Source organism: Erithacus rubecula (genome assembly GCF_903797595.1).
Source record: "Erithacus rubecula genome assembly, chromosome: 5".
Taxonomy (NCBI): Eukaryota; Metazoa; Chordata; class Aves; order Passeriformes; family Muscicapidae; genus Erithacus; species Erithacus rubecula.
In genome coordinates, this window is record NC_136687.1 from 55,841,992 (window position 1) to 55,865,371 (window position 23,380).

General features: G+C 38.3%; 1 protein-coding gene across 5 annotated transcripts in view; it reads right to left on the minus strand.

Moving 5' to 3' along the window:
- SLC10A7 (solute carrier family 10 member 7) overlaps positions 1-23,380 on the minus strand; it is a 134,344-nt gene that overhangs the window by 82,095 nt on the left and 28,869 nt on the right. For 4 of the 5 annotated variants that reach the window (XM_079305966.1, XM_079305964.1, XM_079305965.1 and 1 more), the window contains one exon: positions 7,936-7,974. In XM_079305966.1, coding sequence (XP_079162092.1) covers positions 7,936-7,974 — 39 coding nt within the window. Of the gene's footprint in view, positions 1-2,432; positions 4,367-7,935; positions 7,975-23,380 lie in introns of those variants that run through there. The other variant, XM_079305968.1, reaches the window with a different exon arrangement.

Genomic DNA, 23,380 nt, shown 5'->3' on the forward strand with positions numbered 1-23,380 from the left:
TGACTAAAAGTTGCAGCACAGAGGAAAGAACATTGCTCCATTTCAGTCAGAAGCCAAAACTTTGGGGGAGAACATTAACAGCAAATTCTAAAAACATTTTCATTTCCTTTTGATGAATTTTTTAAAAGTGAGGGAGAAAATTACATATTTTGTGCATTTCCAAATCTGTCTGCAGGGAACATTTACCCTTAAATCAGGCCAAATGACTACATGTTTGTGTACAACCACAGCCCTAGAGGAATGCAGAGGAATGCTTCTTCTTGTATTAAAAGATACTAGAAGAGGGCAAAATAAAAACCAAATTGTCTTTCACAGTGCCTCCCTTCTCAATTTCTCCTTGATGCTCCAACCTACCTAACACATAAAGAACCAATAAATCTAAACATTTGCTTCCCACAGACACAACTAAATTCTTGCAAAAATTTTAAATCTCTTGCTTTACAAATAAACTGTTCAAAGTTTTGCAGTGTACCTTTTCACCTTTTTTTTTCTTAAAAAAACCCATGTATTTCTCCAAGTAGTTGTCAGAAACAAATAAAGCAGCTTTTCAAGGCAAACATTTTTTAAAGCTAATTTTAGGTGATAAGACAGTTCCATGATGCAAAGTTCAGTGACTTAACTAGAATGCTACTTTATAACAGAACAAGTGAAATTTCTTTCTGTTAATTTCACTTTATTTTGGAGTGAAAAAGCAGGAAACCATTCTAACACAGAAGACAAGAAAACATCACAAACTAAACACAGGATCTTTCAACAATATGATCTGCACACAATTTCCACCCTAGGACAATATTTTTTATTTGTGGTTTTTAGTTGTGTGTTGTTTGTTTTTTTTTTTCTTTCAAGTTCAACCATAGTAAGCAAAATCAGAAAAAAAAAAGCCCAGAACAAGTATATTCTTCTGCCAAAAATGTGGTATTTTCACACTAGAGATGACAATGACAAATTCTGCTAATTATGACATTAGTAATGTTAGACAAATTGATTTCATGCTAAAACTGTATCTGCACAGATTCGATTTACATACTAATCCAACCAATCACCTGATTATATAATATTAAACACATATTTCCTTCTCTAGATGTTCTCCAAATAATAGTTACCAAAGACAGGCACTCTTGATTCTCTAATTCATTAGCTTCCACTTAAAATGGAATCTAATTCCTAATAAATTTCCAGTATTCAGTCTCCATTAATAAGAGAGATGACTGCACCAGAGTCACAGATGCACTTTCATTTCCAGCTCCATCATGCTATGTGATCAGAACAAAGATGCCAGATCACAAAATTTAAGGTACTTTGAGTGTCCAGTCTTGGCTATAGAAACTGCTCTCCCTTTTACCTTGCAATCTCCTAAGTGACAATTGGACTGGAAGAAAGAAGCTGCTTCAACTCTCACAACCTTTACAAAGTGCAACAAAAACCCAGAGTTCTGCCTCTGAATTTTCTCCAGCAACATCCACTTTTGCAGTTTGTTTTACTAACTCAAGAAATGTTACTGCAACATATATCCTCTCTCTTTTCCTAAAAGCCTGCTAATCCATGGAAACAGTAATCAAGGGGGCAGGATTCAGCCTGCTGTCTCAAAACCCATCACCAAGTACCACACCAGGCAAGTGCACTAGATGAGGCTGCTGACCAAAAAAACCAGGTGCAAGAAAAAAAATCCTACCTGTCTGCTGCCATATGAGGAAGTGGGAAAAGCAGAATACTCAAATATATTTATCTTGGAAGTATATCTTGCTTCCAAACATATTTAGAAAGGTAGCAGTTACTTATTTTTTGGCCTCAAAAATAATACAAAGAGATGTATTTAATGGCCTACTTATTGCTATCTTTAAACAAACTTTTTTTGGCAGAACTGACTGCTTGAGTCCCATAAGACCAAGCAAGATGAATTAAATGATCAGTAGCAAAAGCTAATGGGAAAACTGAGAAAGCCTTGAGACCAGTTACAGCCCACATAATTTCTACACATTTGACAGCTAATGGTTTCATTTTTTGTTATTAGGTAGATTTCAAGGCATTTTCCTCTTGGCTACTGTAAAAAAATACAAGCACTAATCAGTGGCCTTCTAGAGGACAGCTTTTCTGAGACCCTGACAGTACATTTTCTTTCCTCTTGGTTACTGTTACCTATCCTCCTCCTCTGTAACATTTCAGAGACAACCACCAGCAGCGTTGTTATTTGTGAACTGGCTCTCTGTGCTGGCTGGCTCTGCAAACCCTTACTGACTCTTTTCAGACAGCTGTGTCATCAGTGGGACCACACAGTGGTGTTACAATACTCACATTTGCAGTTATCCCTCTACTCTATTTTATTCAATCCCTTGGGAGCAAACCCCCCCCCTTTTTTTTTTTTTGGGTATTGCACCTTTATACTTACTCTTTTTATTTACTTTTAAAGGAGTTCAGCATTTGTCACCAGCAAATTTATTTTGTAAAAAACTCTACATCTCATTCATTCTGTCTAACACCCACTCTGTCAGTTTGGCTTTGGGAAGGAGAGAGATGATCAGTAAAGGAATACTGGGATGAGTGCACATGCCTAGCAAAATAATCATGTATGTCACAGCTCTTTTTTTAAGCCCATGCTAAAGGGGTGTCTGTCACAGGGAGCTTTGTTATTCTACCTTGTTTGTACCAAAATAGTACAAACTAACTCAAATTTAGGTAGTCAACTGAGCAGGCTATACACTGGAAGTTTAGATACACAGTGAGTGAAAGCCTACCCACTTCGAAAAGTTACTTGGCAAACCTGGAAACAGCCAATGATGCCCCAGATTATGTTGAGATTTCAGCTCCAGCTAGCAGAAATCGAAATGAAGATGTTAACAACAAGATCTGAGCACCAACCATGAAATAAGTTACAGTAAAGCAACATAAGCAGCTCCCAAGATTATTTCAATTCCATGGAATACAAACTTTTCTTGCTGGTTCATACTATCTGGCCCAAATACTTGCTGCTGCCAAAATCTGCCACCTCCTTCCACTTGTGCAAAAAAAACCAATCCTTCAAGGATATGGTGCCTTCTTTAGTGGCTGATTAAGTGGGAAAACTTGCTCAGGACTTGGAGAACTACCCCAATCAAATTCAGACCAGCAGCACCTCTGTGCTGCTCACAGAGTAAGAGGAGACCACTTCCAAGAGTGCAGTGACTCACCATAAAGCAGCTCCACTTTGAAATTAAACAAGACTGAATCTAGAATTCAGCACCTGTTGTGAACAGACTTCCTGGATTTCCTCATAAACAGATAGTACAGTAAAAAGGGAATCCCAGATGACTGCTCTGCCCCTTTTCATACTGCCAAGACAATTAAAAGGCAACAAAGGTGTATACAAACATGTGCCTGATTTTTGAAAAATGTTTACAATGTTTGCACTAGAAATACTTAAGACACATAAGGATATTTATCCTAGAAATAACTAAGATTAAAAAAAAAAAAAAAGTTATAATAAAAAAAGCCCCAAATAAACCTATACCATTCAACATCCATTAAGGTAAAATAAAGTAAATAAATTCAGCCAATTGGTTATTTCCATATGGTTGGATTTCTTTAAATAGTAATGAAATCATTGCTAAAAAATCCATTGTTATTAAAATAAAAAAGTTGGCTCAGCCTACCAAAATTAGATTTGTAAGTTGCTGGTCATTCCCATAATTAAATCTATGTCACAAATTTGCAAGAAAAATGGACACTATGACTAATGCATTTACTTGCAGCACTAGTGCTGTCAGGCTGTGTAAATCATTATGCCTGCTAAAGCAGACTAGATAAGAATTCCATACATTTTCATTAACCAACTAGGCTTTGTGTGTATGTGAGAAGCTAACTTCATTCTCTGCTAGCTTTAGCTTGCATTTGGAACACAATACAAATAAAAACACTAGCCTTGATTTCTTGAACCATGTGGCTGCTCCAAAAATTATTTGAGCCTTTTGAATGACATGAACCAGCTCTGTCCACTCAGAGATGGTCAGATAAAAGAACAAACCCACACATACTAAGTTTGGACAAAGGAGATCAATGGAATGATGGACACCTGAAATGTGTCTTATTTCATCTATTATATTTCAACAGAGAAAGAAAAGCTAATCCAAGACAGCATTGAAGGATGTCTTAGACAATTCTTTGCTGTTTTCTCAGGAGTCCAGTGGTCAGCAGAGTAGAGCTCCAGAATTCCCTCTTATCCTCTTGATTTCCTGTCACCACAGACCTTCAGATCCCAGTTACAGTTCTTTGCTTAAGGTGGAGCTGATGGCTGTTCCTTTCACAGTGTTTGTGACCCCAAAGCACAGAAGAACCAGCCTACACTGACTCACACCACAGGCTGGATATTCTTATGGGATTCCCAGCCCACAGTCTGAAGCAGAAAGGAGATTAATGAAAGGCAGAAAGATTAGACAAGACTGGTCTAGTCCAGCAGAGCATTTTGTGAGGACACAGTGTTCTGGAAGCCCATCTCCCACACACAGAGCATTACACTGTCACTGCAAATTGAGTACAGCTCTCAGGCAAGCACATCCAGTGCAGGAGGAGCAGCCTCAGTGATGGGTGGACAAAGTCAAAGGAGCTGAACCACTCAGACAAATGCCATGGAACCACCATCACCACAGCATGGTTTGCAGTCACCTACCTACTGCTCCACGATTTGGATATTTGCAAGCATGTCTTTTTCTTTTAGAAGCAGAATAGAAATGCTTAGGAAGCGTGGCAATGCATACGTTAAGAACATCAGCAGACCTCCACTTAATATTCCAGGCAATTTCTTTAGTGCAAAAGTATCATCTCCTCCAAGTAGAAGCAGCTAACACAGTGCTTTCTATCTTAGCATGTGCATGCAACCTTGATAACCAACCAATCTGTATGAGTAAAACACTACCAGATTATATTAAAACCCCATTAAGGGAAAAATCTGAAACCACTTCTTATGTTCCACAATTATTGTAAACCAAACTGCTTAAATGAGGGGAGGAGATAATGATATTAACTACCCAACTCAGAGCAATCCTCTGTGGTATGAGCCTAAATATTCTCTTGGCTGAAATTTATGTAAATTGAATTCATCTATCGTTAGTTATTACTAATCTTGCTATATAAAAGCACTTTTCTGTAACAATTAGTTTTTTCAAACACTGTGTTTTAATTAGACCTGGGATGTTATTAAACTAAGTCAGTAAAATAATGTAAATATGTACAGTATCATTCTATGTACTGTTTTGTCTATATATTTATAGGAATATAGGCTTTGGTAGAGTTAAAAAGGAATTACTTTGTGGTTGGCTGGTAGTTTGTGTAAATCTCTTTACCAGTGAAAACACCTCCAGGTTCTTCATTTAAGTGCATTTCTGCTCACCAAGACATATATTTGGCATGTCTTCATTTTGTGTATCACAAGATGTTCTGTTTCATCTGAATAAGCTGATCGCAGTATCATTCTAACATTGATTACACTGAGTGTTTTCCTGCAGATATTTTGTTCCACAACTTACCTTAAATTAAGTTCTCAAGCACTATTTCCTAGTCTTAAAGGGGGGAAAAAATGATGGTGGGGGCAGGAGAGTAATCAGCACAGCACATCTTTCAGCCCTTTTAAATCAGCCCATTTGACACACACACACAGGCACTGGCCCACAGGGCATAGTCTGGAAAGAGAAAACACTGCCCTGGCTTTCTCACAAGTGCCATGACCTGCCTACCTGCTCCATGTGGCAAGACAAGGAACATAAGAAAAACTTCAACCTTGCTGAGGTCAGAGCCTTCCAAATAATCTACAGGACAAGTGGAAGTATATATATAATACACACACACACACAAAAACACATATGCATTTTAATGCTCTGCCAGCTTTTCAACAGCAAGCTCCCTTTGTAAGTGACCACACACTTGCCAGTGCTCCACATCTGGAGCTGCTCAATTCAAGGTCATGTAGACCCATACCACTGTGAAACTGCAAGAAAACAACTCTGTCTACTTACCACTGTCCCTAGCCTACTATCACATTTAAATCACAAGGTTTATCCTATCAACTTCATAACTGGAAAAGTTTGTAAGAACAAAGCACTCTGTAAATACATTTGTGATTTGTTTTGTGGCATACACACGTATTCCCTATGTAATCATGATTTCAAAGGAGAATTACTATAACAAGTGTTTAAAAGTGTGGATATATTTGTAGTTTAATAGTAACCAATGTCTTTACCATGTTATTCTAAAGAGACTGCAATAAGAAAAAATCAGCTGGTACTATGGTTTTGTTCTAGCTGATATTTAATATTTTTGAAAGATCTTTTCTGGGAACTTTCTAAGAATAATGCTTACTGCAATGCTGCTCCAACATTTGCAAAAATACCTGAAGGGAACAAAAAATGAAATGAGGTAATTACATGTAAGCAGAACTTTCCAATGATCATGAACTAAGACCAAAACTAGGAATATTACATAAAGACAAAATCTAACCCAACTTCTTGAGCTCAGATTTCTTCAAAGAGCTGTTCACAGCTACTAGAAATTGAGAATATGTCTCTCTTAATTCACTAGGTGCCAGCATTGTAGTCAGAGACTAAATTCTTACTTGAAGCCAAAAGATATCTGCAAATGGGAGCTGAACCTTTGGGTATTCACAAAAACCTCTTGAACTGAAAGCTGGAGACAGCAGAGAAACCAGGAGCTCGTGCCAAGCAACAAGAGAAAATATCACACACACTCACACAGACGTGGGAGTTTTTCCAACACTTCCACAGTTTGAGGCAGGTCCACGGAAGGAGAATGTTACAGGCAACAAAAAGGATAAGTACTTGGGAACTGATATTTTAAATATGTGAGAGGTCAACTATACCCCAAAAAATGTACATCCACCTTCCTAACTTCAGCTTAGTCCCTCAAAAATGCAGCATATGGCATTTTGAAGTTCTATTGCTGGAGTTCCATATACTTAAGTTTCTAAAAGCCAGTTTTGAATTTAAAAAAAACAAACCAAAAACCAAACAACAAAAAATGAGCCATGAATAAAAAGTGAGTTATTTTGTACTCACAGCTTTGATTTCAATTTCCTAATTTGAATTATTTTATCATTCATTCATTTTATACATCACATATAAAATGGGGGAACAAGATTGGCAACACAAACACATGCTTCTAAACATGCAGAAATTTTAGTAAAACAAATTCAATTATTAGCTGCCTAAATAAACAATCACAGTAGTTTACAAACACATAAAATAATTTTTATTTAATATTCATTAGTATCTCTCTAAACAACACATCACTAAAAGAAATCATCTTTTCTTCATAAATATATTTAGTCCTCTTTACAGTGTCCTTTCCAAATGTTTGTAGACCATCAGACCACAAATACTGCTTTTGCTTTTCAAAGAAACAGTTATATTTCCAGCTGGATTGATTGCTTTCCTATATCTAGCTATTTTAGTGTGTTCCTCAGAGACATTGAGTGGCTCCACTGACAGTAAAATATGCTAAACAAATGACAAGTCACTGAGTAAATTAGCATCTACTCTCTGATCAGCTGGGTCATGTTTTCTTTTCAAAATCCATGGCCTCTTGATAGAAAATAATGAGTATTTGATGGGCCTTATTAGAAAAATCAATATATTGATGCCCATGTCTGAAACATCTGCATAATAATAGATTCTGTTAACCCATTTAGAAGAAAATTAAGATGTGTTTACACATTATTAATTTACCATGAGCAGAGACAATTTATTCACTACCTTTTTCAAGAGTTTAACAAAAAGAAAAGAAATTGCAATATCTCTATTTAAGGGTATGGTGACAAACTGAAAGATGATTCAAATTTTTGCCCTCTGAATGTCAAAATTCCACCAACAATAATGTGAATAAATACAAACACACCAAGGACACTGTTAAAAATTAGACTATTAAAGCACTTACTATAAATATTGTGTTACTTACCAAAAAACTTCCAAAAGCGGAATTAAATATAGCAGCTGCCTAGAAAAGAAAAAAGGATAAATATCACCAATGGTAAAATAGCCACAGTGCAAGAACAAAATGTTCTTCCCCCACCCACCAAGCTATTAGATTCTCCAAATACACACATACACAGAGACCATTAGGCAGTTAGCCACTGCTTAAAAAATTGCCAGTCGCATGTAACTTATGAAGACTGATGGATTCTGCTTTATGCATTCATAAATAATGTGCTGCAAAGGACAAAAGCAGGAGGAGAAAAAAAATCCTGGCTGATAGACTGAAGAGGAATATCCACAAGAACTAAGAATATTGCACAGAAGCTTGGTCTCACTACTCATGCTCTAATTTGCCAGGAACATTTTTATATACTGACCTATCAATTAAAATAAACATTATCTGATTTAACTAAAATACTGCATTTTCATACACTTTTTAATTTTAATGAAATTCTAAACTTGTAAATAAACTACTTTAATAGTTCATCATAATAAAGTATTGACAGAATTTCGTGTAGCTTGACAAACAAATTTAATACAGGAATAACAAACAACCAAAAAAACCCCCACAATGACCCCATATTTCTGAGCCCAAAATGTCATTACTTTTCACTCCATAGTCTTTTAAAATAAGAAAATAAACAATTTTGAGAAAGACTTAAGAAGTGTTTGCGCTTACCTAAATATCCAGGAAATATAAGGTAGCAGAATTATTTCTTAACATGAACTCATTAAATTCCAGGAAGTTAAAACTTGAGTCTTGCATAGCTTTCCCCAATTACCAAGAAAGAACAGAAACTCTTTTATGGCAGCCAATCTGATGATGAAAAGCCACACAGCAAAGGCAAGAGGAAAGAGAGGAGGGAAATCTACCATTTACGTGCTAATTTAGAGTCAAATTAATCACCCTGGACACTTCCAGCCACACATTAATAACAGGAGGCTATGAGTGAGTTGAGCAAGTTTGAATAAAGTCCAAAATCAGGGTAGGAGCAGTAGCTGAACCTGCCTTCTGCTCCATAAGAGGATGCAATGAAAATGAATGGGTAATGAGATCCTTGGCTCTAGAGAGCTTAGCTTTCTTATTCAAGTTCATAATTAATTCAAAGCTTTGATAATTTCATTAGATTCTTCCTCTGCTGGCCCTATCAATAAAAGATGGCACTGGACCACAGCTCCTCAGTGGCCCAAATACAAAAACAAATGCAGACTGGGAAACCTTTGCTGACTTGCTTACTAACAGGGACAATGGCATATGGCACTCCATGTTGTGGAGGGAGCATCTGAATAGATACAGTTAAATAAAACATTATAGTTGACAGTTGTAAACTACAGTAACATATTTTAACACCTTTTTCTCATCAGCATTTCTTTTTTGAGCACACACACACAAAAAAAAAAAAAAAAAAAGCACAAGTCCAAACAGCTTCTCTTGCCAGAGATCATAGCTGAAAGGAAGCATGAGTAGTATAAACAATTCTTCAACAAGTGTGAATTGAATCAAGATTTTCTACTTGTATTTGAAACTGTGAAACTGATGCTTTTATGCAGCAAGGCAAAGACACATTACACCCATCCACACAAACCCAGAACATCTACCAATCCTGATTTGGGGATCATGTAGAGTGATTACATGATTTAAAACAGGCTGCAATTGCACTTCCAGGAGAAATTCTGTATCTGGAAAGGTGTTAAGAAGAGGTACTAGATGGTGGTAATTTCCCATTATTAAACTACTTTTATTCTTTCCTGATTCATCTGGAAGATATCTAGATTTTATAATAATCTCAAGCATGTATCAGGGACTTAGCCAACAATCTTGGACAAATTCTATGCTTCAGTTGCTTAGCCAGCAATGTGCAAAAGTCATAATGCACAACCAGTTCTGGAGTACACTAGTTTACAATTTTTAACTCCCTTTCTCTGAAGTGTTAGAAATTATCCATAGCAGATGATTAAACATTCATTACAGGCAAAACAAGAAAAAAAAATAAATCAGGAAGACTGCAAATTAAGATACAATCATCCAGATTATTTGCCTCAGTGAGGAAGGATTTACATATGTCAATTACTCGATCTGCAGTTTTCTTTGTATTTCCCCTGCAAAATAAACTTAGAAACAATTTCTTCTCATACTTGCAAACCTAGGGCTTATATTTGTGATTCTGATTCAGTTTAAACAAACTGGTAGTAAACTGAATCAACCACTCCAATTTGTAATTAAACACACCTAGTAGCATAACCCTGTAGAATTTAAACACTTGTGCTTCCAACTCCCTTCTATCAAAGGGATACATACCTCACAGGGCATTGTCAAAATTAATTCATTCCTTAAAAAGCACTCTGAAATCCTTAGAGGGATGATACAAATAAACATTAGTGCTGACACATGATACAGCCAGGCTCTTCATTTTCTATTTGAAACATTTATTAGTCACTATTATTGCATCACTTTTTTTTAGTGTTTGCTCTTTTTGTGCTTCAACAGATATCAAACTGTCTGCAGTCTGCTTAAATGAAACAATAAAACATGAAAACATTTGGATGTCTTTATAATACTCCAAGTTCAGATTTGCATGTGTTTGCAAACCAGCCACTGCATTGTCTGTTAGTATGAGGGGAGAGCTCTCTATAAAATCCACAGTGAAGTTCTTAAAAAAGGTAAGTGCATAGCCATGTGTTGAAATGTTAGGTCAGACCACATTCAAAATCAGCATCAACAACTAGAAAAATTTTCTATGTTTCTATCAACTCAAGAGACATAACTGAAAGTCACAGCCAGGACTCTTAACAGGGCAAGTACAGAAGAGCGTGGACAGCATCACTTGAGTTAACAATTGTACATATTAGCTCCATTAAACAACAAATGCACTTCTTATTAGGCAGGTGCAATTTCAGTCAGCTCTGTATGGCATGGGGCTTGAGTGAATGCTCTTGGGTCTACATTTCCAGGGAGAATTCCAAGTGAGAAATTACCAGGAAACCTCTGAAGGACACCTATCTGGCAGCAATTGGCAGAAACTTCCCTCTTCTCATACCAGAGCTTAGCACAAAGCTTCAGCCCTACATCTTTCACATTATCTTCCACATGTATGGAAAACACTGCTAAGATTTCTAGAGTGACAGCAACAAGATCCAAGACAGTCCTGGAAACAAAGGCTGGTAAAAGATGGAAGAAAAAGACAAAGCCACTACCAATGGGCTGAGTATTTCCCCCAGGTGTGGATCCAAATGCAGCAGCAAATACTTGCAGCAGTCAAGTACATGTAACTAGACAGCAAATCAAAAAAGTATGTTTAGAACTCAAGCATTAAATACAGAACACATTCTGAACTTTGTTCCATTGCCTTGCTTTTGGTACCAAGCTGAACTATCTCAGAATTTATTAGACAAGATATGGTTTTGATAATAACGTAGCCAGACTACATTTAACAGGAAAAGACATCCTGGCCACATTTTGGAACACCTGGGTCAAACAGCAACATTTTATCAGTATCAGAAGGATTACAAAGAAATTGTTACCCACAACTAAACTGGAACTTTACTGCAGAGCACAAGAAAACAGCAGTGCCTCAAAGCTTTATATGTGGACCTCAGAAAAAGCTAAGATTTTCTCACCAATATGTGTATACTGCTGCAATAGTGAAGCACTCGATTGTCGAGTGTCATTTGGCAGCCTTTAGGAAGACAACCTTCCTAGATGTATTTAAGGCTACACTCACCCCCAGGCACCCCACACTATGGACACCAGGGCCTGTCTGGCCCCATGTCACCCCTGCTCTGAGAAAGGGTCAAGGCCACAGATGCAGAGTGATGAAACCAAACAGCCTCAGAACATCCTGGAAGGAAGCAGCCTGGGCACCATAGAGAGCTGTTCTGTGTCTGCCATTCCCTGCGGATAAAACCTGAGCACTAGGGGGATGTAGCACACATTAGTAGGATATACAGCTCAAGCACCAGCAATAAGACTAATTATCCTATTTAACACACAAGGCACACTGAAGAAGAAAGAAAAACCCAGAAGAGCAGGAAAGAACCAGGGAGAGACAAGGACTCACAGTTCTAGTGCAGGATTATGTAGTAGAGGACAGAACACAATGTGGTAATGTAACATTTTACAACATTCATACTATTGTTGCAAAATTTAATAGAATCGTGTCTCCTATTTGACAGAAGGAGAAAGGGGTAAAAAAGAGAGACTGAAGAAAGTGATGGAAATTATTTGACCAAACAGGACAGAAAAGGAAATTTCATCTACCCAAAGAGATCAGTGTAGTTCAAAAAGGTCAAAGAAGGCAGGACATCACAAGTAACTTGAATGAGTAGGCAGAGCCCCTTTAAACAACTCTTTCAATCTCCTATTTAAAAATAAAATCTCATATGAGTGTTACCACAGCTCATGTCTTAAACTGCTGTTTCCAATAACAAGATGTTACATCTCTGTAGAAAGCTATTTGCCACAGCACTGTTACTGCAAACAGAATATAAATATACCTAATAAGGTTTATTCTGTGTTGCTGTTCATAACTATTCATCTGAGTTCAGACAGGAAAAAAAAAATATATATATTCAAGTTCCTGGTTTCAAGCACTAAATTGAATCAGGTGTCCTCTTCTCTTAAGAAAATTAAGTTGCTTTTGTGCAAGAGTGTTTTAATGAGAACAGAGCCTGCCGACATTGATAAATGGGAATGACACCAGAGAGAGCATGTAAGCAGGACAATATGTGCATGTTACAGTCTTACAGGCTATTTTTCACTGACTATCCTGAATGACTTCCCTGTTTCTTAAGGGGCCTATTAATCTCAAATTTAGTTATTACACAACGTTTATTTGAACATATATTCTGTGGATGATGACAGTTAATAAAGGAAATCTTTTACAAGCTGTATTTTTACATATTGTTCCATCTGCAGCTCCCAGTCATTCCACTGTATTGATGGAATAACCTAGTTATGATGCAGCTTTAAAAAAGGCACATATATTCAGATTCCTTTCTAAGCATATGGGGACTCTTAAATAACTGTTAAAATGCATATAAAAATCCTGCTCCAGCATGGCAAAAATGAAAGAGGCAGTGTTAACTGCTCAACCAAACCTCCAGAAGCCCAGTTGCCCCCTCCAAGGCAAAGCACGTGCCTTTTTAACACTCCAGCATCATCCCTGGGAAACAAATACAGTCGAGATTTGACTCTGATGTATGTACACTCCATACTGAATGCAACAGAAGCTGGAGAACACACCTTACACATGACTCCAGACCATGTACTGTATATGTGATAGGGCACCACAACAGTTGTATTACATTTACAACAACAACAACAACAAAAACAAACAAAAATAAATAAAAAAACAGACCACCATACAAAGCCCCTTAAAAAACAACCATCCAAACACACAGAATATGAAAAACACAAAACCCCCACAAAATAAAACATACTGAACTCCACAAAACTTTGATACCAACTAAATTTTGAGTCCAAAGAAATCTTCCCAAAAAAGTGTGCTTATATACAAAAAGTCACTTATAAAAACACTAAATTAATTATTTTAGTAGAGTAGAAATGTATGTAACCTTATGATCTTATTAAAAAAAAATCCAGAGAATTATAAATACACACACTTACACAAAAACTACACCCACCAACCAAGAAGCCTCCAGTATATCAACAAAAAACCCCAAAGTATGAAGGGGATGATGTATTTATCCACTGCCATGTCCCCTGTGGTCCAACACAATTTGCTCATTGGGGAAAAGATAAAGATATCACCTAATCCCCAACCCACCTCTAGAGCTGTGATGATAACACAAAAACATTGCTTTATTTCAACCATGTTCAATAACCATCAGTTCTATGGAAACAACATGAAAAGGCACCAAAAAATGAAACCAGAATAACTAATCTGTTGTTTGTTTGCATTTCATCAGGGAAACATCATCTAGAGAATGATGTTCTCTAAAACACTGTGCTGAGCCCTCTGTTCCAGGCTGCCATCACCTGAGCAGAAGCTGGTGCTGCTTCAGGCAGGAACAGTATTCTGCCACAAGCAGGGCACAGAAACAAGCTGGGGCTTCTGTTGGCAGAGTGTTATTGCCTCTTACCAGGAAAATTGTTTCTGCTGAAAATAATTTAATTCCCCAGTTTTTGTAGTTCCTCATATCCATCATCACCTTTTGCTAAATAATATTTACAAATACAAAAGCATCTGTTGAAAAGAAAGCTTTCTGGATACCCTTAAGTTGTGTGGTTCTTCCCATTGAAGGAAGAACAGAATTCCTCTGTTTCACCAATAATTTCAGCCTTACTGAGGCAGATAAGGAAAATCTCCTGCTCACTTTCTTTTTGTTAGAAATGCTAACTTGTCTCTACTGACAGCAACAGGGATGACTCAAGGGAGTTCTGGAGTGTCAGCATGGTATTTCTCACTCAGAGGCAGGAGGAGGTGAAGAAAGATTAAAAATCAGGAGAATAAATGCATTAAAGTGGGGGTTTTTTTCCCAGGGAGTAAAACCAGAATGTAAACATTTGCTAACAATTCAAATGGCAAACATTAATCATTCAGGTCTCAGGAATGTTTATGTGTCACTCTGCAAATTTCCACCAATACTAATATACAGATGAGTAACAGGAAACCCATGTTTAGCAAAGGTTGGAAAGCAACACTATCTCATTTTACTTGAGATTACTTGTTTAACTGAGCTCAATGAAAGACTTTTGTCATCAGAAAGATCATACAAATTAAGCCAGGAGGAAAGAACCTCTATCAGGAGCTGGAATTTTCACATTAAAAGAACCAAGATTTTGGTCTCCTCAGGTACAGAAGAGATGAGAGGCTCCATGAACAGTGCACAGTGCCTAACTAGCCCATGCCATCACCTGTACAATGCTGTCACTTGGTTCATAGCTTCTTTGCTTTGTCCTAAATGGCAAAGATTTACCCACACCAGACTCTCCTGCAGCTGTGTAGCAAACAAAACTTCTGAAATGTTCAAAAGAAAAGCAAAAATAGGCCATATTCAGAAACACAAATGCAGGCAAGACACAATTTTTGCAAAAGCTTATCTATTTCTTTAGGCTGCCAAGGTAAAGGGAGTCTTCCTCTTCCTTTTGACTATGAGAAGGGCTGTAAGCAGAAGCAGCCACCAACACACTCATCTCATCCTTGTGTGACAGTCATAATCCAAGCCCAGCAGTACCCTGAAGATCTAATTTAATTTTCCCATCCTCCTGTCAGCTCCTTGTCAGTGTTTTTGTGAAAACACAAAATCACTTCCATAAGACACAGTGCCTTCCACTGTTGGCTCCTATGTCACACACCCCAACGGGGCAGTGACCCAAGCACCTACAGTGGACTTTTGAATACCACATGAATAAACAGAGGCAGTTCCTCCTCTACTTAAAAATTGCAAATGCAAACATTAAGATGACTGCCCAGTGCCAGTGTAAACATTGGCACAAGCAGTGATTTAAAGCTGGCAGGCTCATTACAACACAGGCTTTCTCATACCAAATACACACGTGCATAAACACCACATTCCAGCATCTGACTTAGTCCTCCACAAACTTCATGTGGCTCTGATACAGCAGAAATCTCTGAGTCCCTGGAAAGGCATCTAGCCAAACTTTTTGTATGTATTTTTCCCAAATGGAAAGTCCATTTCCATCATTTTCCTAATCAGGGAAAAACAGGGTAACTTCTCCCTTGTACCCACATATTGTGAAGAGCAAGCCTTGGCTGCCATACATTGGGCCTGTGAAATGTGGTTAGTATGGAAAAAGTTAAGAATTTAACCAGTCACTGGCACTTTGGTATCAAAACTACCCACAAGCCTTATGCACATCATGCATTTCTTAGAGACTCCAGGTTTATTACCTTAGCAGTGAAGACACTGGGTCTCACACCAGAACAAACAGATTGCTGAACAATGGTTTAATAAAGGAGGCTCAGCTGAACAGTGGGAAACAAGTACTGCCAACTTGTTCCTCTCTTATGGTCAAACACTTCATAACTGTAAGAGACTTTCTCTCTTAAAAAAAAAAATAGACTGAGGAAGGTATCCTCAAAAGGATACAGAGCAATAACAACCTCCAGAAAATACTTTTATTTAAGTTCACATTTTCTGAGATCTTAAGCTGTGATAAAAACACTTAAAGGTCTTGTCCCCTGATTCTCCTGGAGACACATCATCCATAACATGATTAGAGGTCTAGTTAAACAATGCATCCCACAACTCCAAAGAGTATTACTTCCCTGTTGAAGTGAAATGAAAGCACAAGGCCACTTTTTAAAAGGTGCCCTTTGCATTAACTGTAAGGCTGTGCCTGCACCAGTATTTTTCTATAAATATCTCACTGTCATATTGCTTTCTGGGCAGTTAGCAGCAGAACCAGACATTTTAACTGCTATGCCTTCAAAACCAGCTCAGAATAGCATTGTTATGAAAGTCCCTGTCACTACTATCACTGGCAAGAGCTTCACTATCAGTTGTATAATGCCAAGAGATGGGAAATATAACACTACTGCAAGGAAGGCCACAGCATGGGGAGGCTGGCTGAAACAGCAGCTTTGTAAAATATAAATTAAGTGTGGCCCTGTGCACAGATTCATGAATCCTGAGCTCTGGAGCTCGTGTCAGAATTTGTCATCTCATCAACAAATGTCTGTATTTCAAAGAAGGACAATTTATTTTTTCTTAACCTAGCCCAGAGGTTAGGTTTTACTATAAGCCAGTATTATACAGCACTGGAAATTCCCTTTTTATGAGCCCAGTCAAAGCTCTGCACACTGCAATATTGTGGCAGAGGTAGAGGGAGGAGGAAAAGTTGCTTACAATAAGCAAGAGACCAACATTACAGCCACTGCACAAAAGATAAAAAGGAACAATCTTGATGCCTGCAACTGCTTTCTTTGAAATGCTGCTCAGCATCTTTCACCCTCTATATTAGCAATTCATATAGCTACAACTTACACATGCACAGAGAAAAAAATGCCTAAATGTGCATCTTTATATGTTACATATCCCCAAAATATGCCCAAGGAATTCAGCAGTGGATCAGTAACAACTGAAGGTCCAAGCTATTTTTCTCTGACAACAAATTAACTACAACATTGGTATTTACCATCACTCTTCTTCTCAATTGTGCCCAAAACATCTTTAAATTCTATTCAGATGGTAGTGCCCATTTTTCAAGTGGACTGCTACATCCTCTGATCCAAAGGGGGTAGAAAGAGCTTGTCTTCCATGCAGTGCAAGGATTAATACTCAAATGCCAATCAAACGTAGGTCAGGAACTTGATTTCACAACTACTTGAGAAGCAACATGAGTACATCATGAACTACAAAAATTCTCAAACTGTTCTTTAGAATTTTCCTTCACATATGTATATATTTAATATGCAAACATATATACAAAATATGTAGCAACTCATTAGCAACTAAATTAAAGATATTTTTATTACTTCCTTCAAGTAATTTACTTCCCACTCTAATGGGTCATACAGACTACTATAGAACCACTATTTCTCTAAAGAAAAGAAGGAGAGAAAACACTAAAAACTATGGGTTTTGTGTACAGAATTCTATTTGTGCTCTCTGGAGAGCAGAGGGTCACCAAAAGCTGTGATGGTTCTGTGATGAATTTGTTTTACTGCAAAAAGTTAAAAACTTGCCATTTGCATTGCACATGCAGTTTGTGGCATCATTCACTGGATTTTCCATTGACATCCAGAGCTGGCTGAAAACTGGAATATGCAGCATAAGGGATATTGCACTAAGACTGCAGAAGCAACCTAGACCCAGAGTTGTTCTTCACCACACAGTACTTCAGTAACATAAGATGCATAAGTGAACAATGCTGTGCAAGAAGAACATTTACAATTGCCAGGTCAGAAGTGTGAGAGCTGCCAATTTTGCTGCACAGCAGGAGGTACCCGTGTCAAGACAGACACCTTCTTAAGAGCAAGGCAGAGCAGCAATTCATGTGAACACAAAGATAAGAAGCAGAACTGAGATATCCAGGTGTGTGAAGAGCAGAATAAGACACCTTATACACTAGGAATAATCAGAAATCACATCTTTGACAAACACAAAGTACCAACTCCATGAGCAACACATCATCTATCAAACAACTTTATATCTGACACACTAGCTGCATTTTGTAAAAATAGCTTTCATCTTGAAAAGTTCAATTTAGAGAACAGCAATTTCTTTGACTAGTCAGTGATCAGCACTTTGGGATGTAAAGCAGACAAATAAGGATGTTAGAAATCCCATCTGACTAGTATTTTGAATCATGTTTTACTACTGATAGAAGCTTGATAAAAGGCAGAGAAAGACTCATTATATCAGGTCATATCATCACAAGAAAAAAAACCCTAAACAAATACACACTGAACCCCCCCACATCTGTCTATGGAACACATTTGCATCCCTCACATACATTCATTCTAAAACCCGGTTGCTGTTTAGTCAATTGTACTGCAAGAGAGACCTCAGAAAAATATCACAACATCGTCACCATCTCATTGAATCAAAGTTCAATTTGCTCTAGCACCATAACAAATGTATTTCTGTAATCTGTATCTATATCCCTCTCTCAAAGTATCAACAAAATTCAGAGTGATATACTTATCTACAATACATAAAAGAATCATATCACCACTATAAGCTGTAGTGTAGCAATATAGTGGCAAAGCATGAAACAGTAATCAAAGTCCTGAAAAATACACCATTGTCAGCACTGTACACTGGTACCAGTGTATTATAGCACCTTGGTTTCAAATAAATCAACCTAAGTGCCTGCTTTGGTAAGCACTTTGAATTCACTGTACATCAGCATTAGGGGGGGTAATGCACAAAGAAACAAATCAAGGAATGAGACTTGTAAATAACAATTCAATTAGCAGATTTATATTACTCATTCCCTAATAAACTTTCTACCCACACCTACATGCAAACCCTCCTACAGCCTTCTTCATTTACATATCTGTGCAGGCCTGCTCTTTTTTCTTGGAGCCCCTTTGCCCTTTCAATCATGAAGTATATTACTCCACTGTCAGAGCAAAGCAGTTCCTAACAACAGGGAGCCCAGCTGGGATAGGAAGAGGGCAGCAGGCTCAGGCATTAACATAATAATCCAACTGTGTTCCCTGGGCCCTTAGGGCACACAGCATATTAGGCAGCCCCCCTGTGCTGCCCAGGCCAGGCTGCTGGATCACCTGCCCATCAACCTGTGGCAGTCCCCCCACCTCGGCAGATCCAGCTCCTGCCAAGCCCCAATCCCAATTGCCTTCCCACAAAGGACACATGTCCATTTTCCACACCTCAACATGCCTGCTCACATCCTTATTTACTCCATCCAAATGCACCTTGCTGTGCCATTTCCAGCACCTGCTCCTTGCCTTTTAACTTCTGGAAACTCTAGGGATTGGAACAGCATCTACTGCTGCTGCCAGCAGGATCCAGTCCTTGGAACAAGAATTCAAATACAAAGCATTGCTCTCCAGGTGCAGTTTTCAGCCCTACCTGGATTCTTCCCTGAAAGAAAGAGCAGGAAAAACCAAAGAGGCAGAGATATGCCTTTGTTATTTCTGTGCCATGCCATCCAAGGAAACCAGTTTAGGGTTGTTCTTGCTGGGGTTTAGAGCGCTGGAAGATTTTCAGAAGTAAAGTTATTTCACAATCTTTGGTACAAGGCTTGCTCCCCCACAGGACACAGCTACTGATTAAAGAACAGAGCCCATAACAAGATTTCAGTGTACTAACATACAGATATTTACAAGAATCATTATAATGCTGATTTCAGACCTATGAAACTGTCCAACTTAAGGAATGTTCAGAATCATAGTACTCTTCCCAGCTAACATTTCTTAACACCTAAAATACATTCCCACATTTTAAATGTTTTTGGTAGCAAACTACAACTCAGAATATTAACTTGCATGTACCCTCTATTAAGCGCCAAAAATATATATATTTATTATGCAGTGTATTTCAATGCAATCTTGTAAAAACCCTTTATTTACAGTATATATGCTGCTTGTACAAAGTACTTAATAAAAAGAAAAATAAACACACTTGCCAGTAAAAACCAGTATTTTCCCCATATTATACAAGACAACCTCAGAGACTACTAGGAGAAAAGCTTTTAGTTCTAATATAACTTTCATTCTCATTAAAACATACATATTCTCTAATTACCCTTAACAATGGAGGCACAACAGAAATGTAATACAGTCTTGTTAAAATAACATTTTGCAGACTGTGCAAGGCCCAATTTACTTGATCACTTGTGAAGCAAAATTTCCCTAACCTCATTAATTTTCATTAATCTAGCCTTCTCAAAGAAGGAAATATTCAGCAGCAAATGTGCATTTTATTTTAAATGCTCGGTTGTTATATTATCAGTACAAAGAAGTGTTAAGCATTGTAATCCATGTCACAATAGGCTGTCAGAGAAAGACCATGGAAAACATTAGCTATATAATTTAAATATTTTAGAAAGCAATCCTTAGGCAAGCTCTGCCTGTTACTATTCCTCGAATACATAACACTAACAAAAAGTATACATTATGAAAAACATGTCACATTTTAAAAACATTTGCTTACAAGCAATTAATTTTCCCAACACAGACATTCTTTTCTGCCATCACAGCCATAAGTTGTTAGCAGCACACCCCTCTGAGCTGGGAAGGGGGCACAGTTAAAACAGCCCTTTGCCTTGAATTTATGCTGGGTCATAAGGGTCACCAATAAAACACCAGGATAAACCAGGGGTTTGCTAAATGCTTTATATAGTCAGGAGACTTCTTATACAGCCACAAGCTCATATATTACTGTGACTTGATTTAGATTTTTAGGATCTGCAATTTAGAGAGGAAGGGCTTTGTCAACCAGCTTCTGATCCTTCCATCATCTCTTCTGCCACACAAGGCAATTCCCATCATTGTTGGCATAAAACTGAATAGCACTTGAAAATTCATTACAGCTTTTCTCCTTCAACACCTCTAAACATAGATGACTTTGCTTTAAAAATCAGGAAAAGGAGCCAACATTTTTAATTACAAGAGATCATAAGAACACTCATAGCTTTCTGGAGTTTATTCTAATTCATTTCCTTTCTTCCCCACATTAGAAATCAAAACTCCACAAACTAAAGTAACAGCAAGCTGTTCTTGACATGCTGGAAAACCAGATATTCTACAGCAAGAATGCTCTGCCAAGAATTTAAGTATAAGCAAGTCCCCAAGCAACTTTTGCTTGTGATTATCCATATGTTGCCATGCACAGACCTTTCAAAAAGGTGCCACGTTAGTTACATTCCTCATTCAACAATTCCAGCGTTGTGACTGGAACATGAGACTGGAAATAAACTTGTGAATGAAAACAAAGATTTTCCTCTTTATCTCATTACGTGATCGTTAGATCAAGTCCTTCCCTCAATTACATTAATATGAGATGTTTTTTATTTTATTATACACTCTCCAAGGTCATAATGGCTCATGTAAGTAAAAAGGGAAGCTATAGCTTAAGTTTCTCAGACAGCTTGGGTTGTCCTGGCCCAAAAACCACTAAATATAACAATTGTGGTATGGAGCAAAAAATATACAGATACATTTCCTTTGATGACACAACTATGAAACACCTACACATTCCTTTGAAGTAACAAACTACTAGGTCCACGCAGATGCTGTGTTTTAATTTTCTGCATAATTTGCCCTTCAATTCAACCCTAATTTTTTTTTCTTTTACAACACTCACTCTTGCTGACTGCTTCTAGAGCCCTTCCTCATTCATAGTTCTGAGTGGCTTTATTCTTAAATACCAGACAGGAGCGTATTAGTGACACAGTTGTTTTCATCCCTACATAGCTGTTCCAGCAGGGCATTCCTGTCATCCCTAGGAACCCAACAACCCTAACCAGAGAACACTGTTCCCACAGATTTCTAAGGAGCTCTGTCTTTACTTTCTATGTTTTTTTCCTTCACAAAAGTTATTCCAAATTCATCGACCCTCTGGTAATAGAAGCACCCAGAATGAAGCAGTAATCATTAATATGCAATGTAACACCTTAATGTACTCAAATTTATTCAGCTTGTTGTGGTGGGTTGACCTTGGCTGGATGCCAGGGTCCTACCAAAGCCACTTTATCACTCACCTCTTCAGCAGGACAGGGGAGAGAAAAATATAGCACAACACTGGTGGACTGATAGCAGGACAGGGAGATCACTCATCCATTTACTGTCACAGGCAAAACCAGACGTGACTTTGGTAAGAAATAATTATTTTTCTCTATCAAATCAGAGCAGGATAGCAAGAAATAAAATCAAATCTTAAAAACACCTTCCCCTCACCCCTCCTTTCTTTCCAGGCTTAACTTGACTCTCAAATTCTCTACCTCCTCCCCACCAGAGGTGCAGGGTGATGAGAAACAGGGCTTATAGTCAGTTCATCACACACTGCCTCTGCCTCCTCACACTCTTCCCCTGCTCTGGCATGGGGAACTAACATGAATCCTTCTCACAGGCTGCAGTTCTTCACAAACTGCTTCAGCATGGGTCCTTTTCCATGGGTGCAGCCCTTCAGGAACAGGCTGCCCCAGTGTGGGTCCCCCACAGGGTCACAAGTCCTGGCAGCAAACCTGCTCCAGCATGGGTTTCTCTCTCCATGGGTCTGAAATTCTTGCCAGGAACCTGCTCCAGTGCAGGCTTGCCCCAGAGTCACATCCTCCTTCAGGCATCCATCTGCTCCAGTGTGGGTTTCTCCATGGGCTGCAGGTGGATCTCTGCTCCACCATGGTCCTGCAAGGGCTGCAGGGGAACCTCACCATGGGCTGCACCAAGGGCTGCAGGGGAGCCTCAGCTCTGGCACCTGGAGACCCTCCTGCCCTTCCTTCTTCACATGTGTGTCTGCAGGGCTGCTCCTCTCATATATTCTCGCTCCTCTCTCCTGGCTGCTGTTGTGCAAAGACTTCTGCCCCTTCTTAACTACATTATCCCAGAGACACAACCAGCACCTGCTGATGGGCCTTGGCCAGTGGCTGGTTCGTGTTGGAGCCATCAGGTGTAGGTGACACTTCCAGCAGCTTCTTGCAGACTATACCCTGTAGTATTCTGGCTTTGCCACACAAATTCAATACACTTGTGTAAGGTATTTACACCTATTTCTGAGTTCACTCAAAGACCTGCATTGCTCTAAAGCCAGTTTTCTGTAAATCCAAACAAAGAACTGCTTTACAGGTCCTTATGACATTTCATGGTACAGAAATGTGCCACATGAACAAGAAGACAGAGGACAATCTACTTGCAGAAGATATCAGTAATTTGACCAGTTCCAAACTCCAAGTACGTGTTTAATAACAACTAGCATCTCATAACTTATCTCTCACTGTAAAAAGTTGCTAGCATGTCAGGGATAAATAGTTCTGC